We start from the raw sequence: 25,680 nt of genomic DNA on the forward strand, positions 1-25,680 counted from the left end.
CTAAAACTCTATTGTCAGTCACCTACAGGAACAAAACACAATGTACCAAAGCAAACACTTTACAGTAGCTTGGAAAAGGATTATCTACCAGTGACTCCAAACTCTGCCACCGCATCAAAATGGCTTGGAGACAGTAGTGGTTTCAACAGGAACTGTCCCCCATGGGCTCAGATGATTCAGCACCTGGTCCCCTGCTGGCAGCACTGCCTAGGAAGAGCCTTGCTTATACTTCACAAGTAGGATGGGAGGTTATAGCTTCGCCCACTTCTAGTTTTTGCTTCCGGGTGTGCCGATGAAAGGTAGGATATCTCAGCTTCCTGCACCACTGTGTAGACCTAGTCCACCCTCTAGAACAAGTAAGCCCAAATAAAGTTTTTCAAGCCAGAGTTTCTGTGTAGCTTGGCTGTCCTGGACTGGCTTTGTAGACCAGGCTGGCCTCAAACTCAGAGATCAGCCTGCCTCTTCCTCCCACAGTGCCTGGCCCAAATACATTAGTAACAGAAAAGTAATTACTATAGAGAATGTGAAAATTAGTTTCTTTTCTCTCTGCAGCTTAAGAGATGAGAGTCCATGTTACTAAACTCAGACCCTACATGGAAGTAGCTGAGGATGAGCTCAGACTTTGACACTCTGGCCTTCACCTCCAATTGCTAGGGCTACAGGCATGCACTTGAACATTTTAAGCTTCTAACAAACAGAATGAAAATTCTTTCAGAGACTATTTTAATACCTCTCAGGTAAATAGCATATGGATCAACCAGTGATTATGTATTTTTAACAAAGTTAGCACCTAAGAGTCTTGAGAGATTAAGTTTTAATTGAGATAAACATTAGAACAGGGGCCAGACTGCCCTTTCTGCTTCTTTTTCAAGTAAGTAAATTTAATATTACTTCAGAATTATTAAGTAAAAGGTCAACTCATGTTCATTTCAAAAGTAAAGATTAAAAATTAGTCTGAGCTTTAGTTAAGATACATTTGCATTCAGGTACGAGCAAATAACTAAGAAATGACTTGCTACACAGAGTTGTTGATGCCCATAATCCCAATATGGAGGAAGCCAAGATGGGGAGGTTCACCATCAATTTACCTGGCCTACACAGCGGGCACTAGACCAGTCTGGGATACTGAGTAAGATCCTATCTCGTAAAAGAACAGATTGGTTTGATAGCTAACCAGGGTATTTTGTTCGTAGTGCTGGGGCTGAACTCGGGGCCTCTACTGAGGTGAAAGGTGCTCTCTACCACAGGGTTTCATGTCCCCAGCCCGTAACAGCGCCATTCGTAAGTGTGTCTAGAAACTTACCTTTTTACCACTTTCAGTTGAGACCACAGGTAGCTAAGTGTGTCTAGAAACTTACCTTTTTACCACTTTCAGTTGAGACCACAGGTAGCTAAGTGTATCTAGAAACTTACCTTTTTACCACTTTCAGTTGAGACCACAGGTAGCTAAGTGTGTCTAGAAACTTACCTTTTTACCACTTTCAGTTGAGACCACAGGTAGCTAAGTGTATCTAGAAACTTACCTTTTTACCACTTTCAGTTGAGACCACAGGTAGCTAAGTGTATCTAGAAACTTACCTTTTTACCACTTTCAGTTGTTTTACTTTCCAATTATGCATTAATGTTTTGCTTACATGTGTGCCTGTGTGAGGGTGTCAGGTGGTCTAGAACTGGACCTGCAGGCAGCTCTGAGCTGTCACGTGGGTGCTGGGAATTGAACCTGGGTCCTCTGGAAGGATAGCCAGTACTCTTAACTGCTGAGCTATCTATCTCCACAAGGTGCTTTTTAAAATGCTTGCTTCTGTGACTGGAGGGGTCACAGCACTGACTGCTCTCCTAGATGACTGGATTTACAACTGTAACTACAGTTTCCAGGGATTGGACAGTCTCTTCTGGCTTCCATAGGCACCAGGAACACAAGTGTTACACAGACATACCTGCAGGCAAAATATTCATACATATAAGTAAAATGTAAACACTTTAAAAAGTTTTCTTCCTAATGAGGGAACTTTTCATGTAAAGAACCTTAATGCTGCTGGGCATGGTGGGGCACGCCTGTAATCCCAGCACCCAGGCAGAGGCAGGCGGATCTCTTTGAGTTCGAGGCTAGCCTGGTCTATAAAGTGAGTCCAGGACAGCCAAGGCTACACAGAGAAACCCTGTCTCCAAAAAAAAAACAAAAAACAAAAAACCTCAATGCCCTATGTTCTGTGAAATAACAGACACACACAGTAGTAGGAGTAAGTCTTCCAATACCAATTAAAGAGAGTCCTTGTAAGAATGTAAACAAAGTATATCCAAGCAACTCAATTTGTGTAAAGTCTTTCTCTGGTTAGGGTTTTCAGACATTCCAAATCCTGTAGCCAAGCTGGAACATATCTTGCCCATTTCTAACCTACTTGGTTTAGGAACCAAAGCTATCAAGTTCCTAAGTGTATGATTAAACCATAGTAAATGCAAAGCAATAAAAGCACTTCCCTAAGCCTAAACTGATATGCTAAAAAAACCCATTAGGGGTGAAGGTTGAGTCCTTACAACTATGTAAAACCTGTCTTTAGGGCAACCTGTTTACTTTGCCTAAAATAAAGAACAGAACAGTAAACACTTTTTTGCTAAAGCAAGGAAAAAAGGCTTTCAAACAAACTATATATAAATATGAAATAAACTTGTGTGTACGTGTGTGTGTGTGTGTGTGTGTGTGTGTATTTGTGTGGTTTGTTTTTTTTTAAGATTAGAAATTCTGGGGCACATGTAACCAACTCTTGACTTTAAGCCCTGCATAGCTACATTATAACTTTACCAGCAGAATAAAGTTAAAGAACAAAAGATCACCCAAGAGCACTCAGTTCTAGCCTGAGGCAGAAGGGTTTTTGTTTTCACCAAAGACATGAAAGATGACTGGGGAAAGTTAATTTACTAATTTTGAGAACCTAGGAAAAGTCTGGTTGTAATACTTGTTTGATGATCACAGATGTGTATAATTAGAAAACATAAGGATTAAAAAGGAACTAGCACTGAAAATATGGCACAACTTCAGGTGTTTCCTCCAAATTTACTTTATAATTGGGTGGGTATAAATAAATGAACAGAAATTAAGCAAGATATACGTAACAATTTAACAGAACCTGATAATCTAATTTCTTCAGCATTTTCCAAGTTCATCCTTAAGTCTTTCCATCATGGGGTCCAATGGGAACTAAGCAATGTATGAACGCTTCATCTGAATGTCAATAACTAAGACATAATTTCTATATAATGCAATTATGAAGAACCTTCAGAGACCTTCTGTATGCAAAAAAGGGTTAGTCCAACACTCAACACAATATAAAAGAACAGTTTCTCACTTGTCAGGTGGAGAGTGCTTTTGCTCATCACTTGTAACTACAATATCACTGAGTCAAGGAACAAATCACCTCGAGAACATAAGGAAAAATAAACACATGCTAAATGGATAACACATTACATCTTTACTAGTCTCTACCTCCCACTCTTCAGAAGTGTAGAGATTTAGAGTTATTCTTACATTAATTGCAAGAAAAAGTAAAGGAAAAGTTCCTTTGAGATCACAACTATGAAGTCATGTGATTATACAAATCCTGCTGCATTGGTGTGCGAAACGTGAAACACAGTCACCTTTCCTGTCAGTCACTACAGGACTTAAAGGACACCTTTCTATGAAACAGACTAAATGTGTTTCTGTAGCTTCAACAACCTCAGCACTACAGTAACAGGAGATGCAGTGTCCTTTTGCTATGGTTCCAGACAGTGGGGAAAGAGGTCACGGGAAAGAGAATCAAACTGTTACAGCTGAGAAACTACTTCTGGTTAAGTCTCACCATGGTGCCACCTTCATTTTTACATAAGCATAGTGGCATAGTTCAAAGCTCAACAATTATCACCATATTAACAACCAAACAATAAGACACCCAAGGAAGGGGATATCAAATCCACTTTGCTAGCCTTGGTTTTCTGACACATCAACTCATTTTTAATAAAAAAGAGATAGTGCATCTCAGTTTGCTTACAAGCTAGGAGATCACTTTGAATTCTGCATTTCCTAACTGCAAACAGAATATAGCACTTACAACAGGTTATAAATAAACTGGTTTTCAAGCATAGAGCCAGCCCCAACGATAATAATACACTATTTAAAAAGACCTAAGGCAATGAATTCCATTTCCAATGGAAAAAAAGAACTGTGCAAACAAGCTTAAAACTACTTTTTTTGTGCCAGTGTTATAAAATGTAACTTTTAATAAAACCTTGACCCAAATGCCAATAACTTTTCAGAAAAGAAATTGGGCGGAAGGGAGAAAAAACCTATCTCATTTAGGAAAAAAGAACAACTACCTTTTCCCTAATCTTCAACACACACAATTTAAACATGTACAACTGCTGTAACACTTTACACAATTCCTATGTACTGGAGCAGGAACAAGGTCTAATAATTATATTTTAAACACTGGGTCAAGGCTTTACATAAAAATACCATCCATCCTACTTTCCCCCTAAATTTCTAAAATATCACATACTTTCCTCAACATCTGCAGCCATCCAGGAAGCTTTAGGAAACTTTTGTGCATGATCTTAATTCCTAATCCCTGGCTCTTTGGGCTCAGTGACAAAAGATCAAAACCACCAAAAACGATGGTTCACTTGAAGTCAGACGAGAGACCCTGGCTCAGTTAGTCTCATAGGATGAAAGCAGGGCTGCGTCAACTGGCTCCATGCAGGAGGGGCACGTGAAGGAGCGCATCAACCAGTCATCTATACAGTCCAGGTGATAGATGTGCATGCACGGCAGGAATCGAATTGGGTCCCCATAAACAAAGTCCATCATGCAGATCACACACCTGTGGGAGCAAAGAAGGAATCAGAATTCTTCACAAGTTGCCTATCTCAGAATAGTCTTTAAAAAGACAGTGTTAATCCAAATACATCCAAGCAAAATACTCATACACCTAAAAAGTTCCTGTTACCTAAGCATGAAAACTTGTTTTTCCTAACATTCTTTTTTTAAAAAGAGATTTATTTATTTTTATGTGCACTGGTGTTTTGCCTGTATGTATGTCTGTGAAGGTGCCAGATACCCCAAAACTGGAGCTACAAACAGTTGTGAACTATTATGTGTGTTTGGGAATTGAACCCACGTCCTCAGGAAGAGCAGCCAGTGCTCTTAACCACTGAGCCATCTCTCCAGCACCCCCATTCATATTTTATTGTGATTTCTTTTTAATTTCTAAGCCTTTAATAGCAACTAACAGAAAAAGAAAGCAGAGTCCATTAAGGAGCAAAGCCATGCTGTGTCTGGAAACAGCTGTATGACAGGAGACGTCTACTGTGATGCTTCCTCGCACCAGTCTTTAGAGCAATCAGGAGCAGTGCTCATTAACAACTACATGGAACAACAGTGCTCTAGAGACAGAAGCAGGTGGCTCTCTGTGAGTTTTAGTCCAGCTTGCTCTACATAGTTCTAGGCCAGCCAAGGCTACACAGCAAAAGGCTGCCTCAAATACAAAGCAAAAGAAAAAAAAAAAAATCAAAACAGAATGACTAATCCAGTCTACTCCTGTGGGTGCTCCGAGTTTAAAACAGTCTTCATTAACTCACTTTCAAGTCCACTGCACTTTTCTACAGGTTTACAAAACTCAGTTCTGGGGAGGTCCAAATCCAGTGCACTAGACAGACTTTGCTCTTACCTACTAGTATTAATTAAATGGTGGTCTAGTTCAAAAAGACAAACATTAACCGAGTAAATTAGATGATCTGTGTTGTTTGGTAAAGCCGTTCTCAATTAGAATAGCTGTCCCTATTAAATCTCAAGTCAACAAAATTACTCATCAGGCTTGAAAAAATTACTTTCTCAAGTTATGAAAGATCTCCCATGTCACTAAAACTTTAAACAGTTTTAATGATAAGCTGACTGCATGGACACCGCTATGACACTGGCCGGTAAACCCTTTTCATGGCCAGTTAGAAACAGGCCTTGATTGGTGTGGCCTAGCCATCGGTGCTAGTTAAGTTTTTTTTGAGGGAACCACAACTGAGAAAATTCCTCCAGATTGGCCTGTGTGTGTGTGTTGGGGGAGGGGGGCGATGCATGTCTACAGAGGCTTTTTTTTTTATGTGGGAGGGCCTGGGCCACTGTGAGCACCCTAGGCAGGTGTTCCTGGGCGGTGGTGGAGCCCGTCTTTAATCCCAAAAGTAGGGAGGCAGGGGCAGGTGGATTGCTCTGATGTCGAGGCCAGCCTGGTCTACAAAGTGAGTCCAGGATAGCCAAGGCTACACAGAGAAACCCTGTCTCGAAAACAAAACAAAAAAAGGGGGAGTTAAGCAAGCCATATAGGCGTAAGCCAGTAAGCATGGTTTCTCCCTGGCCTCTTAGCTTCCCTGGATGATGGACAGTAACTTCTCCAAGTAGCTTTGCTCAGTGTGTTACCAACACAGTTGTTCCAGTGTAGTTCTCAGCAGCCACCTCACAGCCTCGCCAACACGGACAAGAGCACTTGTTGCCATGCCTTTTCCACCAGACAGACTAAGGCTCCCTGAAATCATTAGTCAGAATAAAGACTTCCTTCCGTAAATTGCTTGTCAGATGTTTTACTAAATAATGAGAAAAATAATACAGCCATAGACTCTAAAAGGACACTTTTTATTTTGGTTTTGTTTGATGTAAAGTTTCTCTATGTAGTCCTGAATGGCCTGGAGCTAATGCCTATGGTTGAAAACAGAGCTTAGCGGTGGAATACCTGCTGCTTCAGGTACAAGGCTCTAGGCTCAATCTCTAGGATCACTTTTTAAAAAGCTGCACACAAATCTCCATACATAAAATTACTACTTACTCTCGGATCTTTTTTTCTGATCCATCTCTTCCAGGGTCATAAACTCCTTTAGGCAGATGCTGTATAAGGCCAATTCTTTGAGCTATTCTAATTTGTTCCTCTTCAGTCAGCTGAGTTGCTAGCCGAGTCTGGCTAGGTGTTGGATGATAGACCGGAACGGGAACTTGTTCCTATATGAAAAGAATTTTTATTTAAAAAACCCATTTTCGCTGGGCAGTGGTGGCGCACACTTTTAATCCCAGCACTTGGGAGGCAGAGGCAGGTGGATTGCTGTGAGTTCGAGGCCAGCCTGGTCTACAAAGTTAGTTCAGGACAGTCAAGATAACAGAGAAACCCTGTCTTGAAAAAACCAAAACAACAACAAAACATTTTCTAGGGTGTATTAACTTACTTATCCAGGGAAGGAAAATGGGCCCTGAGATAAGTGGGAGGTTGGATAATCATGACTGAATCTCACTGTAAAGATTTGACTATATGATCAAAGATGAAAGTGACCACTGTAACTGAGATGTGGGCATCTTCATCTTAGACACGCACACTTCTTCAGAGTCTTATATTTAGTAAGCAAATTTCAATGCAGACAAGTTTCATGGTTTACACTTAAAAAGACTGTCCCTACTATGTTTATTAATAATATACAACATTGACCAAGTTATTTAACATCTGTGCTTTTACTCATGTTTAACAGGAGGCAGAGGCAGGCGGATCGCTGTGAGTTCGAGGCCAGCCTGGTCTACAAAGTGAGTCCAGGACAGCCAAGGCTACACAGAGAAACCCTGTCTCAAAAAACAAAACAAACAAACAAAGAGAGTCACTGTAAAAGCTCAGGACTGGAGAGATGGCTCAGCAGTTAAAGAGCACCGACTGCTCTTTCAGAGGACCTGGGTTCAATTCCCAGCACCCACATGGCAGCTCACAACTGACTGTAATTCATGTTCCAGAGGATGTGGCACTCTCACAGAGACACACATATAGGCAAAACATCAATGTACATAAAATACAAATATACTATTTTTAAAAATTAAACTGGAATTTTAAGTGTTATCCTTACCAGTGTGTACATTACACAGGAAAGCTGGGATTACAACTCAGTTACTCTATGACTATGAGGCAGCATTTCAAAACTAACAAATGTACTGGAGCCAGATACGGTTTCACACACCTTTAATGCAAACTCTGTGGAGGCAGAGATTGAAGAATCACAGCCAGCCACGGTTGCAAGGTGAGTCTGAGGCCAGCCTGGGCTATACAGTGAGACCTGAGAAGATTTGCTGGATTATAGTGAAAGTGAATTTATAAAATCATTTATGACAAGGACTATGTCAGTATTCGCTCCAAGTTTCTTCCTGTCTCAGTGTTAAGAACAAACTGCCTTGGTTGCATTGGCTCTGCTCTAACAGTCCTCTAAAATGTTACCTAGCAATAACTACAAGTACAGTGACCTATCTACTTTCCCCAGGGTTTGATTTCAGTTTATTGTATCAAGCACTTCCTAGAATCCTTAGCCCATTGTTAAATACCTAATTACAGTCTTCTGGTTTTGTTTTGGAAGTGTATTTTTAGGAGTGACTGGTATTGGTGCTCACTTCTGCCACCTCCTCTTACCTCAAAATATAAATCTTAAATGTTTACCAATTAATCATTTCCTCTGTGCAAGGAAATAGCACAAAAAGATTATAAATCAGCTTATGAAATCTAAACAGTTGATTAAAAAAAACACTGGCCTTCAACAAGAGTCTGTATAAGCATAAAACACCAGTAGAGATAGAGGCCAAAACATACTTGGAGACTAGCTACTACTGAAAGGAAAGGCCCTTAGGTACCTATCTCCACAAGAATAAACATGAGCAAAGCATGGTGGCACACGCCTATGATCTCAGCACTAGGGAGGCAGAGGAAGGTAGATCTCTGTAAGCTCAGCCGGGTCTACAAAGAGAGTCCAGGACAGCCAAGGCTACAAAGAGAAATTCTGTCTCAAAAAACAAAAACAAACAAAAAAAGTATTTGGCCTAAAGGAAAAATTAAAATATCCCTTGCAGAAAAATGCAATACAGTGAACAAAAGACAATAAGGTATGGTGATTAAATGTACTATGGGACAGGGCAAAGGGAAATAATAGGGTTAGATATTTACTCCCCTCAAAAACAAAACAAACAAACAAACCCCAACCCAACAACCAAACAAAAAAACACCCAAGTTCTGACACACTAAGAAAATTCACTAAAATATTCTGATGGTCTTACACATGCTAGGTCAAAATACATTCCTGGCTCCTTGTTATATAAAGAAAAGCATCTATTTAAAATGACAAATGTCAGTAATACCTTGGGCTCTAATGTTAACATAAGAAACAAATGGAAATGTAAAGTATGCCTTTGATCCTAGCATTTGGGAGGCAGAGGCAGAGGCATCTGGGAATTTGAGGCCAGGCTGATCTACAGTGAATTCCAGGATAGTCAGAGAGGTGTGTGTCTTGCGCTATAAAGCTGGATTCAATACCAGCATGGTAGAATACACCTGTAACCCTAACAATTCAAGTGGAGGCAGGAGAATCACAAGTTCAAGGTCATCCTAGGCCACACAGCAAGTTTGAGGACAACTCTTGTTACATGAGACCCCCTCTCAAAAAATTGTTTATTCAAATTAGGGAATATGATACAATTTCTGAAATTAAAACAATGCAGTGGAGGACATGCCTAAATAGTGTCTGAGGCTGGAAATAGTACAAGTCTGGCTTGTGGTGAGGGAAAAATAAAGTCACTACTAAAGAATGCAGCCTGTCACTGACAGCTGTATATTCTCAGCCAGTAGGAAGTAAGAGCTCACTCTTGATTTTTCTCTTTACAGCCTTACATGCTGCTATTGGCACCACCTCCTCCTCCAGCTGCATGCTCTTACTGGGAATGTTTTCTCTAAAGGCCATAAAAAGGAAGATTTGAAATAGCTGGTCTCGCTCTATGTTTTAGTTCTGATGATTCATTAATTTTGACCATAAAAGGGTGGTGGTGGGAAAGCCCACAAAGCAAGGTTTTGTTTATCTATAGTCCCCAAATGATACATGGAGAACTAAAAGTCTACATATCATCTATGATACTGAAACACACTACTTTACTTTCAATGATGGTATAACCCAGAGTGGCCTACGTATTTGAAAAAGAGCATTCCGGGGCTGGAGAGACGGCTCACTGACTGCTGTTCCAAAGTTCACTTCCCAGCAACCACATGTTGGCTCATGCCCATCTGTAATGAGATCTGATGCCTTCTTGTTGTGGGCAGGTGCATATTTGGACAGAATACTGAATAAATAAATCTTTGTTGTTGTTGTTTTAAAAAAGAAAAAGAAGATTCCAACTAGGGAGGTGGATGGGTATTTTTAAGGCAGGGTCTCATGTAGCCAAGGATTAAATTAACTTCCTGGTCCCCTGCTTCCACATCTTGAGTTTAGTCATGTGCTACCACATCCTACATGAATACAATTAGGGTTCAAAGTATCCTCACATCCCAACTGTATCATATCCTTGGCTCCCATTTTACTAAATTCAGAGGGCTAGAGAGATGGCTCAACAGTTAAGATTTTGAGTACATGCAAGGATAGTTCCCAGTATCCATTTTGGGTGGAGTGTGGGTGTCACAACTACCTGCAACTCCAAGGGGATATTATGGTGCAGACCTCTGTGGGTCCTTGCACTCTTGTTTAATACCCACACAGAGACATATTAAGAAAAAAATGTAGCTAGGTGTGGTGGTGTATACTTTTTATCTTGGACAGAACAGAAATACACAGTGAGACCTATCTAAAATTAATTTCAGAGGTAAGGGAACTCGTCACTAAGCCTGTCAAATGCAATCTGACTATCCAGGAACCACATGGTAAAAAGGAGGAACTTACTTATGAACACTGTCCTTCAAACCTCTACCAGTAGGTCCCAACCCTATCCCCTGTTCCAAATGTGTACTTAGGCATCTCCGCCCAATACACACAAATAAATACTATTTTGTGGGTTTTCCTATTCATACATTATGCAGCAAATTGTAGAGAATTTGTCCCCCTTCACAGAAATCCTGCATTATCTATCTTTACAGATTTTGAACATTTCCCTGTAGACAGAATTGTGCTATTATATGACCTTTTGCCTGGCTTTGTGGCTTCCATTCCAGTATCCAGAAGCACGAGGCAGGAAGATTAATGAGTTCAAGACCTGCCTGAGTACAGTGAATTCTAGTCTAACTTGTGTGAGATACTTTCAAAAAGGGGTAGGGCAACCCAACTATTTTTGTGGCAGGTCTTTCACTTAGAATGCTTTCAAAGCTCACCTACACTCTAATACAGCATGCATTAGAACTGTTTTTTTTTTTTTTTAATTGTTTTGTTTTGCTACTCTATCCTCTAGACAGACCACAATTTGCATAGTCATTGGTGGACACTTGGGTTGTTTCAATTTAGAGGCTATTATGAAATCACACTACTATAAAAATTCACTTACAAGGCTTTAGACATTTCTCTGATATAAACCCAGGAATAAAATTCTCCACAAGCTTTTGAAGAATTGCCAAATTCTAAAGCTCTGGTACCACTTTGAATTTATACCAGGAATTAATAGATAGTCCCAATTTTCTCCCCATAATCACCAAAACCTGTTTTAACTACTCTAATAGGTATGATATAGCAGCTGATTGTGAACAGTGTTAATCATCTTTTGATTTGCTGGGTGTTTTTTTAAAAATTAGCTTTGTCTGTGTTTTGTTTGTAAATAGGCCAAATACCATTGTCTAGAGAAATGAGCTGCAAATATTTTCTTGCCTTCTATAGATCTTTGCACCTATGTTCTTTGAAGTACATGTTCCTTTTTCTTTTGCTAGCGGTGGCAGGGATCTTACCCAGGGTTTTAGATGCCAGACAAGCATTTGCCCACTTGAGCTTCTGGCACCTAAGGAAGTTGTCTAACCCACGGTCATGAGGAGACTGCATGTCTAAGTTGTACTGTTTGTTTTTAGTTTGGTTTTGTTTTTCTGTAGCAGTCTGTTTGGAAACTCACATTAACAGCACTCTCACCCGCCCCCTAAGTATATGGAGTAATCATTTTTGTGCATGATAGAGAAAGGAAGCCAGTTTTCCTTTTTCTCGTTTTTTTTTCTGGCCTTGAACTCAGAGATCCTCCTCTTGGCCTACTGAGTGCTGGGATTAAAGATGTGAGCCATCACTACCTGGCTCAGTTTCACTTTTTATGTGGACATATGGATATACTACAGCCATCTATTGATAAATTATGAACTAGACATGTTAATATGGAAGAGGAAAGTCTAACCAACCCTTATCACTTGACTTATGACAGCTGATAAAGGGAATATCTTCCCCAAGGATAGGCGTTCTAATTGATTATCCAATTTCAAATGGTTAGCCCTGGAATGAATATACACACACACACACACACACACATGTATGTATATGTATAGACACACACACACACACACACAACACTAAACAGACTCAAGAGGGTTTGCACGTGCATATATATATTTATATATGTAACAATAATTAAAGAGGTCATGAATTTGAGATGGAGCAGGAAGGAGATATGAAAAGGGGTAGGGGGGATAGGATATAATTGTATTAAAAATATTTTCTCAGCTGGACGTGGTGGCACACGCCTTTAATCCCAGCACTTGGGAGGCAGAGGCAGGCGGATTGAGGCCAGCCTGGTCTACAAAGCTGTTCAGGATAGCCAAGGCTACACAGAGGAACCCTGTCTCAAAACAAACAAATAAACAATCAATCACACAAACAAAAAATTTTCTTTGTGTAGTCTTGACTGTCCTGACTCAATTTGTAGACCAGGCTGGCCTTCTCAGAGATCTGCCTGCCTCAGCCCAGCTATAAGGGGGCCGAAGAGATTGTGGGTAAGAGCACTGGCTGCTTGCTCTTCCAGAGGACCAGGGTTCAATTTTCAGCAGCCACATGGCAGCTCACAACTCAAGTCCAACTCCCTCACACAGCCATTTATGTAGGCCAAAAACCAAATGTATATAAAAATAAATTATAAAAATACTTATATTTTTATAGTAAAAACTTCACTAAAATGATTATTTCCCAGAAACTCGGTGAAATATTTTACATAAAGGTTTAAAGAAACAGGGACCTAAACATCACTTAAATTGGCCCAACTAGCTAGATTTTTTTACACTCTACTCAGATCAGCTGATATACACAGGTGGTACCTATTTTCTAATACACAGTCAATAATATGTTGAGTCTCAAGCCTGAGATAGGACTAAAAAGTGTACTGTTGATCAGTTTGACCATGTGTCAGCATCTCTAAGTCCTGAAGTATAAAACTGGGTTTCCGTCTTGTTTTCAGATTCTTCAGGGGCCTGAGAGTACAGCTCAGTGGTAAAGCTCCAAATAGTAAGTTCCAGAATAGCCTGGGTTAGTGAGACTCTAAGTCAAACAATACAAAACTTTAAAATACAAGAGCAGTTCCATATGGCCTTAGGTTAGTCAAAACTTAGAATGATTCAAAAAGCTCAAATGAAGTAGTAAGTTGGTAATGACCAAAATTAAAAACCTGTATTTTCAAAAGCTTACAGCTTAGTAATTTCTTGCCTAACAGGCTGAAAGTCAGGGCTGGATCCATCCCTACTCTTGTCAAAATCCTGATCACAGAGCAAATGGAGGTGAAACTAAAGTTCACTAGGACATCATTAACTTTGAAACTCAAATGTAAAGCTGTTTAAATCAAGGACATCTGCCCCTTAGCCACTTACACTTAAGAGTTTTTGTTTGGCCAGGCCTGGTGGGGCACGCCTTTAATCCCAGCACTTAGGAGGCAGAGGCAGCAGGTGGATCTCTGTGAGACCAGCCTAGTGTAAAAAGTGAGTCCAGGACAGCCAAGGCTACAGAGAAACCCTGTTTCTAAAAGCAAAGCAAAGCAAAACAAAGCTAGGCTATACATGTCACAGAGGACTAGGGCATCACTCAGCCCTCAACTGACAGCCAAAAAAAAAAAAAAAGTTTTTTTAGTTTGATTTGACTACTAGCATGTAGTGTAGAGTAGTTAAAGGACTGGTTCAAGTTGGCCTTGAACTCCTGAACCTACCACCTTCACCTATCCAGTCCAGGATTGCAGGTGCATATCACAACCTGGTGGTTATTTTCAAATGAAAACTGCCTACATACCTCCACATCAAATGCTCCATGGCACAAAGCTGAGAAACACACCCCGCCATCTTGTCCACCTTTATAATCCCAGCACTGTATCTCTTGAGGTCAGCGTGGGCTACAGAGTTAGTTCCTGGGAAGCTACGGTTACACAGAGAAACCATGTCTCCAAAAAACCCAAAAATGATAAAGCAAATCTAGCCAAGTGTGGTGGTGCATAAGTCAAAATCCTAGCACCTGGGATACTGAAGCCAGGGTTACACAGCAAAATCCTATCTTAATCAAAAACACATAAATTATATTAAAACAAACAGAAGCTGGGCATGGTGGCGCACATCTTTCTTTAATCCCAGCACTTGGAGGCAGGTGAGTTCCAGGACAGCCAGGGCTATATACAGAGACTCCATCTCAAAAAAACAAAACAAAATAAAACCAAAAACATTTTAATAAAATTATGAGGAACAACCCTAATCTTTTTGTTGTTGTTGTTGTTGTTTCGTTGTTTTGGTTTTTTTTTTTTTTTTTGAGACAGGGTTTCTCTGTGTAATAGTCCTGGCTGTCCTGGAACTCTTTGCAGACCAGGCTGGGGTTAAAGGCATATGCCACCAGGCCTAGCACACTTAACCAGGCTTTAATGTGAGGGCTTTGCACCCCTTGGAGCTGGAGTTACAGGCAGTGAGCTGCCACATGGGTGCTGGGAAATGAACCCAGTGCCTCTGGAGGAGGAGACAGTGTGAATTGCTGAGTAATTTCTCTAGGCCAAAATTCATGAAAATTAAAGCCTTTCTAGCTTCTGGTTGACAGGCATAGTCTCTCAAATAAACAAAACAAGTCAGAAATGATGTCCACAGCGCAAACACTGGCCTTCACCATTAGAGAAATAGATGTTGGAATACAAAGAATCAGAATTTACTGAAGCAAAGACCCAGTACACCAGAGTAGGAACTGCTACTGATAAAATGCTAGAAGTGCAGTGTATAATAAGCATCATAGCTATAAATTTCAGGGGAGCTGGGCTAAGTGGTACACGCCTTTAATCCCCTGCACTTGGGAGGCAGAGGCAGATGGGTCTCTTTGAAAAAACCAAAAATGAATAAAAGGTTTTTATTATTCTAAATTATGTATGTGTACATCTATGCAAGGCTTTGTACATGCTGGCACAGGTGATTTGAGGCTGGAGACACTGAGTCCATTGGAGCTGGAGTTAGACCATTGTAAACTGCCCAACATGGATCCTGGGAAGTGTATTCGGGTTCTCTGAAAGAGCAGTAAATGCCCTTAACCACTGAGTCATTTCTCCAGCCACTACCTCCCCACTTCTAACACAGAGTCTCACTGTATAACCTTGGCTATGTAGACCAGTATCAGCATGCTGGCGATGGAGCCCAACTGAGCCCTATTTATGTGTCCATCTTAACTGTAAATGATTCCACACCTCCCTGGACTCTATCATATGCCTTCCACCTACTGATAATTCTTTCAGCTGTAAGCTCTCCCACCTAACCAGGGCACCTCAACTGTTTTTATCCACTATTAGGGCCTAGAGTTGAGAGCACTTATTTTTCTTGTTTTTCTGAGACAGGGTTTCTCTGTAGCCTTGTGGATCAGGCTGGCCTACAACTCACAGCGATTCACCTGCCTGTGCCTCCCAAGTGCTGGGACTACAGGTGTGCATCACAACCCCCAGCCAAGTTAAGAGCACTTGTTCCCAGCACCCACATGGTGGCTCACAAACATCTGTAACCCCAGTTCCAGGGGATTCAAACAGGCATGCATGTGAAGCATACATATGCATGGAGGTAATACATCCAGTCATATAATTTAAAAACTAAAAAGCTTATATTAAACAACTTAGTGCCAGCAATTTCATACTAGTCTTCCGTCTTTAACCCTAACTAAAATATCAGCTAGTTTTTCTCCTACCATATGCTTTCTAGATTAAGGAACAAGATAATTACTTATCTAGCCCCTGAGAGCACAGATCAGGCTAGTTATTTAATTAAAAGATATGTTTGTAAGATTGGAGACATAGCTCAGCATACACACACTGCTTTCAGAAGAGAGGAGTTGGGTTCCCAGAATTCACCACGTCAGGCAGCTCACAGACTAGCTCCAGCTATAAGGGATCTGATCTCCTAGACTCCATGGGTACCAACAGACACACAGACACACACACACACACACACACACACACACACACACACACAGAGCAATATCTAAAAATACTGTACTTGCTAATTAAGAAGCACAGTAAGAGCTGGGTGGTGGCGCCCCACGCCTTTAATCCCAGCACTCAGGAGGCAAAGGCATATGGGATCTGAGTTTGTGGCCAGCCTGGTCTACAGAGTGAATTCCAGGATAGCCAGGGCTACACAGAGAAACTCTGTCTCAAAAAACAAAAACAAAAACCCAAAACAAAACAAAAATCCCACACACAGTAAGATATTAAATTCTACACTTTTTACATCAATATTTTCCTATTTTCTGTTTTAAAATACATGAGATTGCCACCTTAATTATCACTTAAGCTTATAGTTTAGTATATTGCATTTAATCATTACCATATCTACCTCCAAAACACAAACTGTACACCCACTAGTTATGTCCAACCTACACCTCATGGCTACACCTCATGACACCGTATGTCAAAAGGCTAGATATACCTGCATAGTAACTCTTCATTCATTTAACAACGTATTCGAATCCAGATTAGAAACCGAAACTTATCATCTCTAACTCTGTACTTGAAGGCAATACTTGGAAGACACACTCAGAAAACAGCAAGAAATGTATCATTTCTTCCTCCCCTCCTCTCTCTCTCCTCTCTCCCCCTCCCTGCCTTCCCCTGGCTTATGGTATTTGCACACCTTTATTTCCAGCAGCTGGAAAGGGAGAGGCAGACAGCTCTTGAGTCTAAGGCCAGCCTGTCCTTCATAACAAGTTCCAGGTCAGCCAAAACCACAGAGGGAAACCCTGACACCCTTTTGTTTAAAAATCAAGACACTCAAACAAACAACTCAAAATCATGCTGATGTGTATGCCTATAATCCAGTATTTGGGAGGTGGAGTCAGGATGACCAGGAGTTGAAGGTCATTCCCAGCTACATTTCAAATTCAAGGCCAGTTTGAGCTACTTAAGACCTTGTCAAAAGCTGAGCATGGTGGCACACACCTTTAATCCCAGCACATGGGAGGCAGAGGCAGGTAGATCTCTGTGAGTTCGGGGGTCAGCCTGGTCTACAAAGTGAGGAGAGGACAGCCAAGGCTACACAGAGAAAGCCTATGTCAAACAAACAAACAAACAAACACCAAGCAACAACAACAACAACAAAAAAACAAGAACAAAAAGAGAAGACCTTGGGCTGGAGAGATGGCTCAGTAGTTAAGAGCGCCACCTGCTCTTCCAGAGGTCCTGAGTTCAATTCCCAGCAACCACATGGTGGCTCACAACCATCTGTAATGTGACCTGATGCCCTCTTCTGCAGATAAAGCACTCATGTGCAATAAATAAATAAATCTTTAAAAAAAAAAGAGAGAAGACCTTGTCACAAATAGGCATATGCGCAAAGTCTACTGGACATGTTCTCAAATGCCTTTAATCCCAGCACTCGGAGGCAAAGGCAGGTGAGCCTCTTAATTTGAGGCCAGTCTGGCCTACAAAATGAGTCCCAGCAGGGCTACAAAGAGAAGCCCTGTCTCAAAAACAACCCATAAAACCCTGCCCTATAATATTAGGTATTTTATTATTCAAAAATTAATGAAAATTTAAGACATAAAAACCAAGTTTTATCTAAAAATTAAGGAAAATCAAGTTCAGACTTTTTTTCTTTTTTCAGACAGGGTTTCTCTGTGTAGCCTTGACTGTCCTGGACTCACTCTGTAGACCAGGCTGGCCTCGAACTCACAGCTGATCGGCCTGGCTCTGCCTCCCGAGCACCAGCATTAAAGGTGTGCGCCACCACAGCCTCGGCCCACGTTCTCATTGCTTCACCTACTCACATTACTCTATAATTAGCTCTAGAATTAAACTGTTGACACTGGCTGTGCTACTCTTAAAGGAGCATGCATCCTTAATGCCACTTAATTCAATGACTCAGTTCAAAGTCAGACATAAACACGAATTTCAACAATCATCACAAATAAAGCCAAGGGCCTGTGAGACACCTTGTGGGTAATGGTACTTGGGGCCAAACATGGAAGCCTAAGGACCTGAGTTTTATCCTTGAATCCATGTTAAGTGGAAGGAGGCTGCTGCAAAGTTATTCTCTGAATATCACACCTATGCCATAATAAAGAACATACTCAAAGTTGTGAGGGCACACACAAGTTTTATTAAACAAGACAAAACAAAGTGGAATGATGGTCCAAGTCTTTACTTTCAACAGAGAAGCAGGTGGCTTTCTGTACCTCTTAGCAGCCAGCCTGGTGGCACAAGCCTTTAATCCCAGCACTGGGGAGGCAGAGGCAGGTGGATTGCTGTGAGTTCGAGGCCAGCCTGGTCTACAAAGTGAGTCTAGGACAGCCAAGATAACACAGAGAAACCCTGTCCTGGGGGGGGGGGGGGAGCCGGAAAAGACATAACTATTCAGTCTATTTGGAGTATAAATTGCATTAGTGAAAATGCAGGGCTGGAAAGGCCTAAGAGTAAAACCATAACTCTGAGTGCTTAGAGATCAGGGATTACTCATGAAGAACCACTAAGGATTAATCCAGAAAGAATCTGATCTGGGGCAAGGCAGAAGGGAAAGGGTAAAGAAGACATCAATTAAGGTATTGTTGCTAGAATTAATGAGGATCTCATATTGATGAGAATAAGGTGTATACTTCTATGCTAGTCAAATATTTACTGGGTGTCAATATTGATTTGTGTTTTTAAACAAGGTCTAATGTCATACAGGCTGGCCTTGAACTTCTGCCTCCATCTCCCACATGTCTAAAACATTTACAGTGCTAAACAACAATGAGAACTTATGAAAAATTTAATATTTCATTCTCATTGATCTGGAAAACCAAAAATTATGAAATTACTAACAGCTAAACAAGGCATGGTAGTACACACCTTCTGGACTGCTATCTGCTCTACATAACTAGTTCCGGACAAATAAGGGAACTTAGCAAAATCTACTTCATGTATGTGCACATGCAGAAACCCACAGAGACGAGAAGAGACAGCTGTGAGCCACAGTGTAGGTTGTGGGAATGAACTGGGTCTCCTGCAGGAGCTGCAAAGCGCTCTTAACTGCTGAGTCATCTCTCCAGTCCCTGATAGTCTAGATGTCTAAAGAAGATGACATGCTTTTAGTAAGTGTATAAGGACAGACTAAAATTTTCAAAATCATGTGTGTGTGTTTGTGGCTATGTTTGTGTCTCAAATGCATGCAGAAGCCCATGGCGGCCAGAAGAGGGCATTGGATCACCTGGAACGTTGTTATAAGCAATTGTGACCAACCACATAGGTGCTGGGAACCAAATCTGGGTCCTATGCAAGGGCTGTAAAGGCTTTTAACCATTCAGTCATCTTCCCAAACCCTAGACTAAGCCTTTTAATAACAAAATGGAGTTTAAGAAAGCCTTAGTCAGGGCTGTGGGGGCAGTTCATATCATGAGAGCCTGAATCTGGATCACCAGCACCCACCCAAAGAAATAAAAGCAGAGCATGGGGGAGCACAATCCAGGGATGCACATTTGTATCTTAGTGCTGGGAAAGCTGGGGCAGGAAGGTCCCCTGAAATAAGATATCTCACTAATCTAGGAAAAAACAAACCTCAAAATATAGTCTCGATTGTGCACTACTTTTACACCATCAAAACTGTGAGATGAACCAACACAGAGTCAGGATAATCTATCAAAACTATACAATTGAGATACCAATCTACATATATTCAGTCAATAATAAGCTCCTTAATAGAGTGTCATCCTCAAATTAACACACTAATACTTTATGCATACAGGTTTCAAACATTCTTTCATAAAGTATATACTTTCTGGCAAGCCATAAAGTATATACTTTCTGGCAAGCAATAAAGATTTAGGGCAAATAGCTGGGCAGTGGTGGCGCACGCTTTTAATCCCAGCACTTGGGAGACAGAGGCAGGCGGATCGCTGTGAGTTCGAGGCCAGCCTGGTCTACAAAGTGAGTCCAGGACAGTCAAGGCTACCCAGAGAAAGCCTGTCTTGAAAAACCAAGAAAGATATAGGGCAAATAAATAAAATTATTTTAGTCAATAATTGTTTTAAACCTTTCCCCTCCCCCTGGAATTGCTTTGTAGACCAGGCTGGCTTCAAACTCACAGTGATCTACCTACCACTACCTGTGATTAAAAGTGTGCACCACCACACCTAGCTTTTAAACCAATTCTTATATTTAAAATTAGCATTTGGCCTTTTAGGTTTTCCTTATTTTTTCCCTTGAGACAAGAGTCTCAGGCAGCCCTGGCTCGCCCTGAACCCCTAATCTTGCCTCGTCCTCTGGGACAGAGATTACAGATGTGTTACCATGCCTAATTTGCACTTCATTATCAGTCTAGGGTCATCTTTGGCTATACAGCCAGTCGGAAGCCAGTCTGGGCTATTTAAAAAAAAAAAAAAGCTTCAGGCATGTAGCAGTGTTTGCCTAGAGTGTATAAGACCCTGTTTTTGATCTCTAGTATAGTCCTCCACCCAAAATATCCCCTAGTACCAAAAACAAATAAAAACTTGAAGGAGGTAAGGGAATCAGTCATCCATTCATGGTGAAACCTGGGGAGTAATCCAGTCAGAGGAACAAACAGGGCAAAGGTCTCAGACGGGAGAGCTGATATAGAATTTAGGGAACACTAAGAAAATTTCTCTAATTAAGCATGACCCCATGAGCTTGTGGAGTACTGTGATCCCACTAGAGTATAGCTGCCACATTGAGAGCTGGTCTAGAGAAGTGTGAAATCAGTGTGACAGCTGGGAGGTTAGTAAAGGCACCAGGACCTCATTTGGTGCTCACACCTGTAATCTCAACACTCAGCTAAGCCTCAGACAGGGTGAGCCCCTATCTCAAAAAATGCAAGAGAAATAAAGAACAGAAAGCACAAGAAGCTGGGCGCAGTGGTGCACACCTTTAATCTCTGCACAAGGTCTCATCAGCCAGGCATGCTGGCAGCACTCAGGAGGCAGAGTGCCTACAAAGTCAGGCCAGAACAACCAAGACTACACAGAGAAGCCCTGTCTTGAAAAATAAAAACAAACAAAAACACCCGAGAAACAAATAAGGATTCTATGCAAATGCTGGTTATAATAGTGCATAATTTATTTTGAGCTATATTTGTTTGGCGCACATATAAAACCCAGAGCCTCACATACCCAGGACTTACTTACTTTCAAGCCCCAAATAAAGTCTGTCAGCTACTGTTAGTAGGAATATTAGACCTTTGCTTTACAGGTCTTGGCATACCTGTACAGCAGAAAATAAAAAAACTATGTTTTAAGTACTTGCTACAGGGAATAAAAATACATGCTTAGTTTTATAATCAGATATTTTCCATTTAAAGCCCTATTGCAAATGAATATGTTTTTTGTTTTATTTTATTGAGAAAAGGTTTTACTGTTTATCCCTGTCAGGTCTGGAACTTGATATGTCAACCAGGCTGGCCTGGAACTCAAGATCCACCACTTCTGCCCTGTCTCACAGCTCCCTAGTGCTGGGATTACAGAGGAGGCTACCAGGCCCAGCCTGGGTTTTTGTTTTTTGGACAGGGTTTATCTGTGAATATCTGATGTTTATAGATCAGGTTGGCCTCAAATTTAGAGATAAACCTGCTTCTGCCTCCTCCGTGCTGGGATTAAAGGTGTGTACCACCACCTAGTCTTTAAAGAAAGAAGTCAATACTACTGTAGCTGTTGTGAATTATATACTATTTCTTTTTGTGTTTGTTTGGGGTTTTTTGGTTTTTTTTTTTTTTTTTTTTTTTCCTCGAGACAGTGTTTCTCTGTGTCCTGGACTGGCTTTGTAGACCAGGCGGGCCCCGAACTCACAGCAATCCACCTGTCTCTGCCTCCTGAGTGCTGGGATTAAAGGCGTGCACTACCACGCCCGGCTTGTTTTGTTTTTTCAAGCCTGGGTTTTACTGTGTAATAGCCCTGGCTGTCCTGGAACTTTCTTTGTAGATCAGGCTTGCCTGGAATTGCCTCTGCCTCCCAAACGCTGGGATTGAAAGCATGCGCAGCCTCCCCTCCCCCCAGACCTTTTTCTCTTTAAATGCACAAATGCTATAAATCATTTACTTTGAACTGGTACTTTCTCAAATCATATAAAAACAAGTATTAGTAATATAGACTTCAGGGGACATAATTATTTCTACATGTTTCTTTAAAAAATTCTTGAGATAGGGTCTCATGCTATAGCGCAGACCACCTTAGAACTCAGTATGTAGCACTGACCTCAAACTGTCAGCAATCCTTCCACCTCAGCCTTTCAAGTACTAGGATGACAGGCAGGAGCCTCCCCTCCCCCCACTTTTGATTTTTTTGAGATCCGGTTTCTCTTTATGTAGTCTTGGCTGTCCTGGAACTCACAGAGATCAGCCTGCCTCTGCTGGGATTAAAGGCTACTACTGTCTTATCTCTTAAAGTAACTTTTTTTTTTGCAATTCATACTAATTTTACATCAGTATCTGGGTCATTCATTTCAGGAAAAGGCAACCACAATGCAATTTACACTATCAAAAATAACACATTCCGAAAAAGTACTGGTAAAACCAAAAACCATCATTGTAATCTAGTCCTTTTGGAAAGGACAAAAATATAGTTCCCATAAACTCTAAAATTACAGTAAGAACAACAGAGAAAGCAGCAAGTCAGATACCCAATTTTCCTAGAAAGAGGCTACGGAGCATAGATGGGGGGGAGGGGATTTGCTTATGACACTGACATAAATAACACTTGTTGAGTAGCTAGCTATCCAGTGGAGAGGGAAACAGTAAGATACAGATACCTGAAAGATGGGCCTGGCAGTGTAGGGCTCTAATTCCAGCAACTCTGGAGGCTGGGACAGGAGGACAGAAAGTTCAAGGCCTAACAATTAAGTTTAAAAAAAAATAAAGCTGGAATTATAGCTCTGCAGTAGTGTTCTGCTAATGTGTACAGGGTTCCCAGTTCAACTCCTGCTACTGACAAAACATCCAGACCCCATTTAGTATTAGACACTGCTCTTGGAGCAATTTAAATACGTTGGGGGAAATGGGGCACATAAATACAGCAAATACTCAATTCTTATGGAACAGAAATTGGTTGAAATATTGAGAACAGAGCTTCTATTCTTCATTTATCTCAGTTATTGAGTATCTACTATGAGTCAGATGCTGGAGTATAAAAGCACCTGGAAAACGTCCCAAATTCAGCAGGGGATGGAAGCACCTGTCAAGGGTGAGACAGCTACCTAAACAAAGATACAGCATTTCAATTATTACAAGTATGGTATTGCTTATAAGCATAGAAGGTTTTGGGGGGCATATCCAGGAACTCGAGGAGGCAGGGAGGGAGGAAGGAGGGAGGAAGGAGGGAAGGAGGGAGGGAGGGAGGGTAATGTCAGGGCCTCAGATACTTGAGAGCTGAGTCCTTAAAGAGGATTAGATGTTCACCTGGGCAACCTTGGGGGAAGGGCTCCCAGCAAACAGATCACCTGGAGTGACCAAAGTGTCAACAGCCTGGTTTGTTAAGCTTGAAACAGAGGCTTCTGCAAGGCTACAATAAACACTATTGGACTTCACTAATGTGCATGAAAGACCCCTCAAGTGGGACAGAAAATCTGCATATATGATCACTTTTTTTCCACGTGATGAGAAACTGGTTTACATAGGATTGAAAAAAAAGAGAACACTACATAATGATTTAAATGTAAAATCAAAGGAGACTGCACAATTAGAAAACTAAACCCTCTTCAGGAAAATATTAAACAATTGTATTCAAACCCACCTGGGAAGTTTACTCAATGTATCATTTGGAAAAGAACCATTCAAGAGTCTTAAGTAACAGATGGCAATTTCAAAGTCAGGTTGAAAGGTCTCAAGTTCAAGATAATCGAGTTTTTATTTAGTCAACTTATTTAAAAGGTGTGTCAGAGGGTGGAGCAAAAAAGGGGAGGGGCTTAAAATTACCACCTATGTATATGTAAACAAGGCTAAAATCACCTCTTGGAATTCTACCTCCCTAGTGGATGGCAAAAAGACGTTCTACCAGAACCAATTAGGAAAGATTAGAGTAGGAGTCGGGAGGATCACATACGAAAATAAATATAAAGGAAGGTGACAATCTACCCACAAACACATAATCCTGCCGGCAGTCTGACAGAGGAAATCACACAACTCAGACATAAAGGCAGGAAAATCATGTCATCCTCAACTCCATGAGCTAAGTACCAGACACCGGCCAAGGGGATATGATCACATTCTTGATTCCTGAACTCAAGGACAGAACACGGTCCTCAAGCCGTGCCCCAAGAGATACCTAGGATCCTAGTCTATTCCGGGACTGTGCTGCAGATGCCCTCATGACCAGCCCTGAAGGGGGTCAACGACCCCCCCCCCCAGGTTAGGCCCAGAGGCCAAGGGCAGAGGGCCCGAGCCGCCTCCCCTCACACGCCGCCGACACACACCCTCCCCTACCTGATATGGCGGCGGCGGCTCCTGATCTGGCTCCGTCCCCTCGCCAAAGCTAGCCCGGTCGGACTGAGACTCGTGAAGCAGGGAGATGTCATCAGAGGTCGGGGATTTGAGGCAGTTCCCCATCTTCCGGGGCTGGGGTGTGTGCGTGAGATCTGGGGGGCGAGGGGGGTGGGTGGGAGGAAGAAAGCTGTGACCGGGTCCCTCCGCACACTCCCCGGGCAGCTCGTCTGGCGCCGCGGGGGGTCCGAGGCGGCAAGGCCCGGGGCTCAGGCGGCGGCTACCCCGCGCCCCGGCGCCTCCGAGGGGCCGCTCATGCCAGCCCCCGGGGCAGGGGGCGCGAGGCTAGGCCGCGGGGCTGCGCCGGGGTCGCGCCTGGAACCTGAGGGGGGCGGGGGCGGGGAGACGGAGCGCTTCCCCACCCCGCCCCCCGCGGGGCGGCGGCGGCGGCCACGGGGCTGCTGGGCCTAATCCAGGTCAGGAGGGGGGGGCGCGGCCGTCGCTGCAGCCTCAGCTGCTGCCTCAGCTGCTGTTGCCCCTGCCGACGCTGGAGCCGCGGCCTGGGGCCTCATCCTACTCCGCCTTAGCGCGGCGGCGGCGGCGACCAGAACGAGGCCGGTCGGGCCTACGTCACGCCGCCGTGCGTGCCCTGGCCCCGCCCCGGGCACCCCGATCCCCGCCCCCAGCCGGTCTTGGGTTGCGTGGCTCTGCTCTGAGTTTAAGGGTCCGCACTGGGTAGGGGTGTAACCGCCCCGCGCCCCCCAACCATCTGCCCCCCGGCTTCCCCTCCGTAGCCCGCTCGCGGCTTGAGGCTGGTTCCTTACCTGCGCGGCGTCCTCGGAGAGTGTTCCCACAGGCTGCCAGGTGCTGTCTGTAAACCCGCAACTAAAAGGATCAGGCAGATAGCTGAGGTGTTTAAATACCTTTCTTCTCCTTTATCCTTTCAGAATAAAGTCCAAACTTTAGCCGGGCGTGGTGGCCTTTAATCCCAGCACTCGGGAAGCAGAGGCAGGAGGATCTCTGTGAGTTCAAGGCCAACCTGGTCTACAAAGCG

The 25,680-nt window shown here is 42.4% G+C and overlaps 1 protein-coding gene across 1 annotated transcript; it reads right to left on the bottom strand.

Annotated features, from left to right (window-relative positions):
- Positions 1-2,725: 2,725 nt before the first annotated feature.
- Rnf11 (ring finger protein 11) lies at positions 2,726-24,810 on the bottom strand. The gene is made up of 3 exons (XM_051171017.1): positions 24,630-24,810; positions 6,843-7,012; positions 2,726-4,853 (listed from the first exon to the last, which is right to left on the bottom strand). Exons 1-3 carry the CDS (start codon positions 24,750-24,752, stop codon positions 4,682-4,684), a joined length of 465 nt encoding a protein of 154 aa, XP_051026974.1. The 5' UTR covers positions 24,753-24,810; the 3' UTR covers positions 2,726-4,681.
- Positions 24,811-25,680: the final 870 nt, after the last annotated feature.

The sequence above is a fragment of the Acomys russatus genome, chromosome 29 (genome assembly GCF_903995435.1).
Source record: "Acomys russatus chromosome 29, mAcoRus1.1, whole genome shotgun sequence".
Lineage (NCBI taxonomy): Eukaryota > Metazoa > Chordata > Mammalia > Rodentia > Muridae > Acomys > Acomys russatus.

What these genes read in the sequence shown, in the direction of transcription:
- Rnf11 (XM_051171017.1), bottom strand. Translation starts at nt 24,752, where the DNA reads ATGGGGAACTGCCTCAAATCCCCGACCTCTGATGACATCTCCCTGCTT. An exon ending in AGCCGCCGCCGCCATATCAG is followed by an intron (nt 7,013 to 24,629) that starts GTAGGGGAGGGT and finishes CTTTTCATATAG; the next exon opens with GAACAAGTTCCCGTTCCGGT. An exon ending in TCAGAAAAAAAGATCCGAGA is followed by an intron (nt 4,854 to 6,842) that starts GTAAGTAGTAAT and finishes TTGCTCCCACAG; the next exon opens with GTGTGTGATCTGCATGATGG.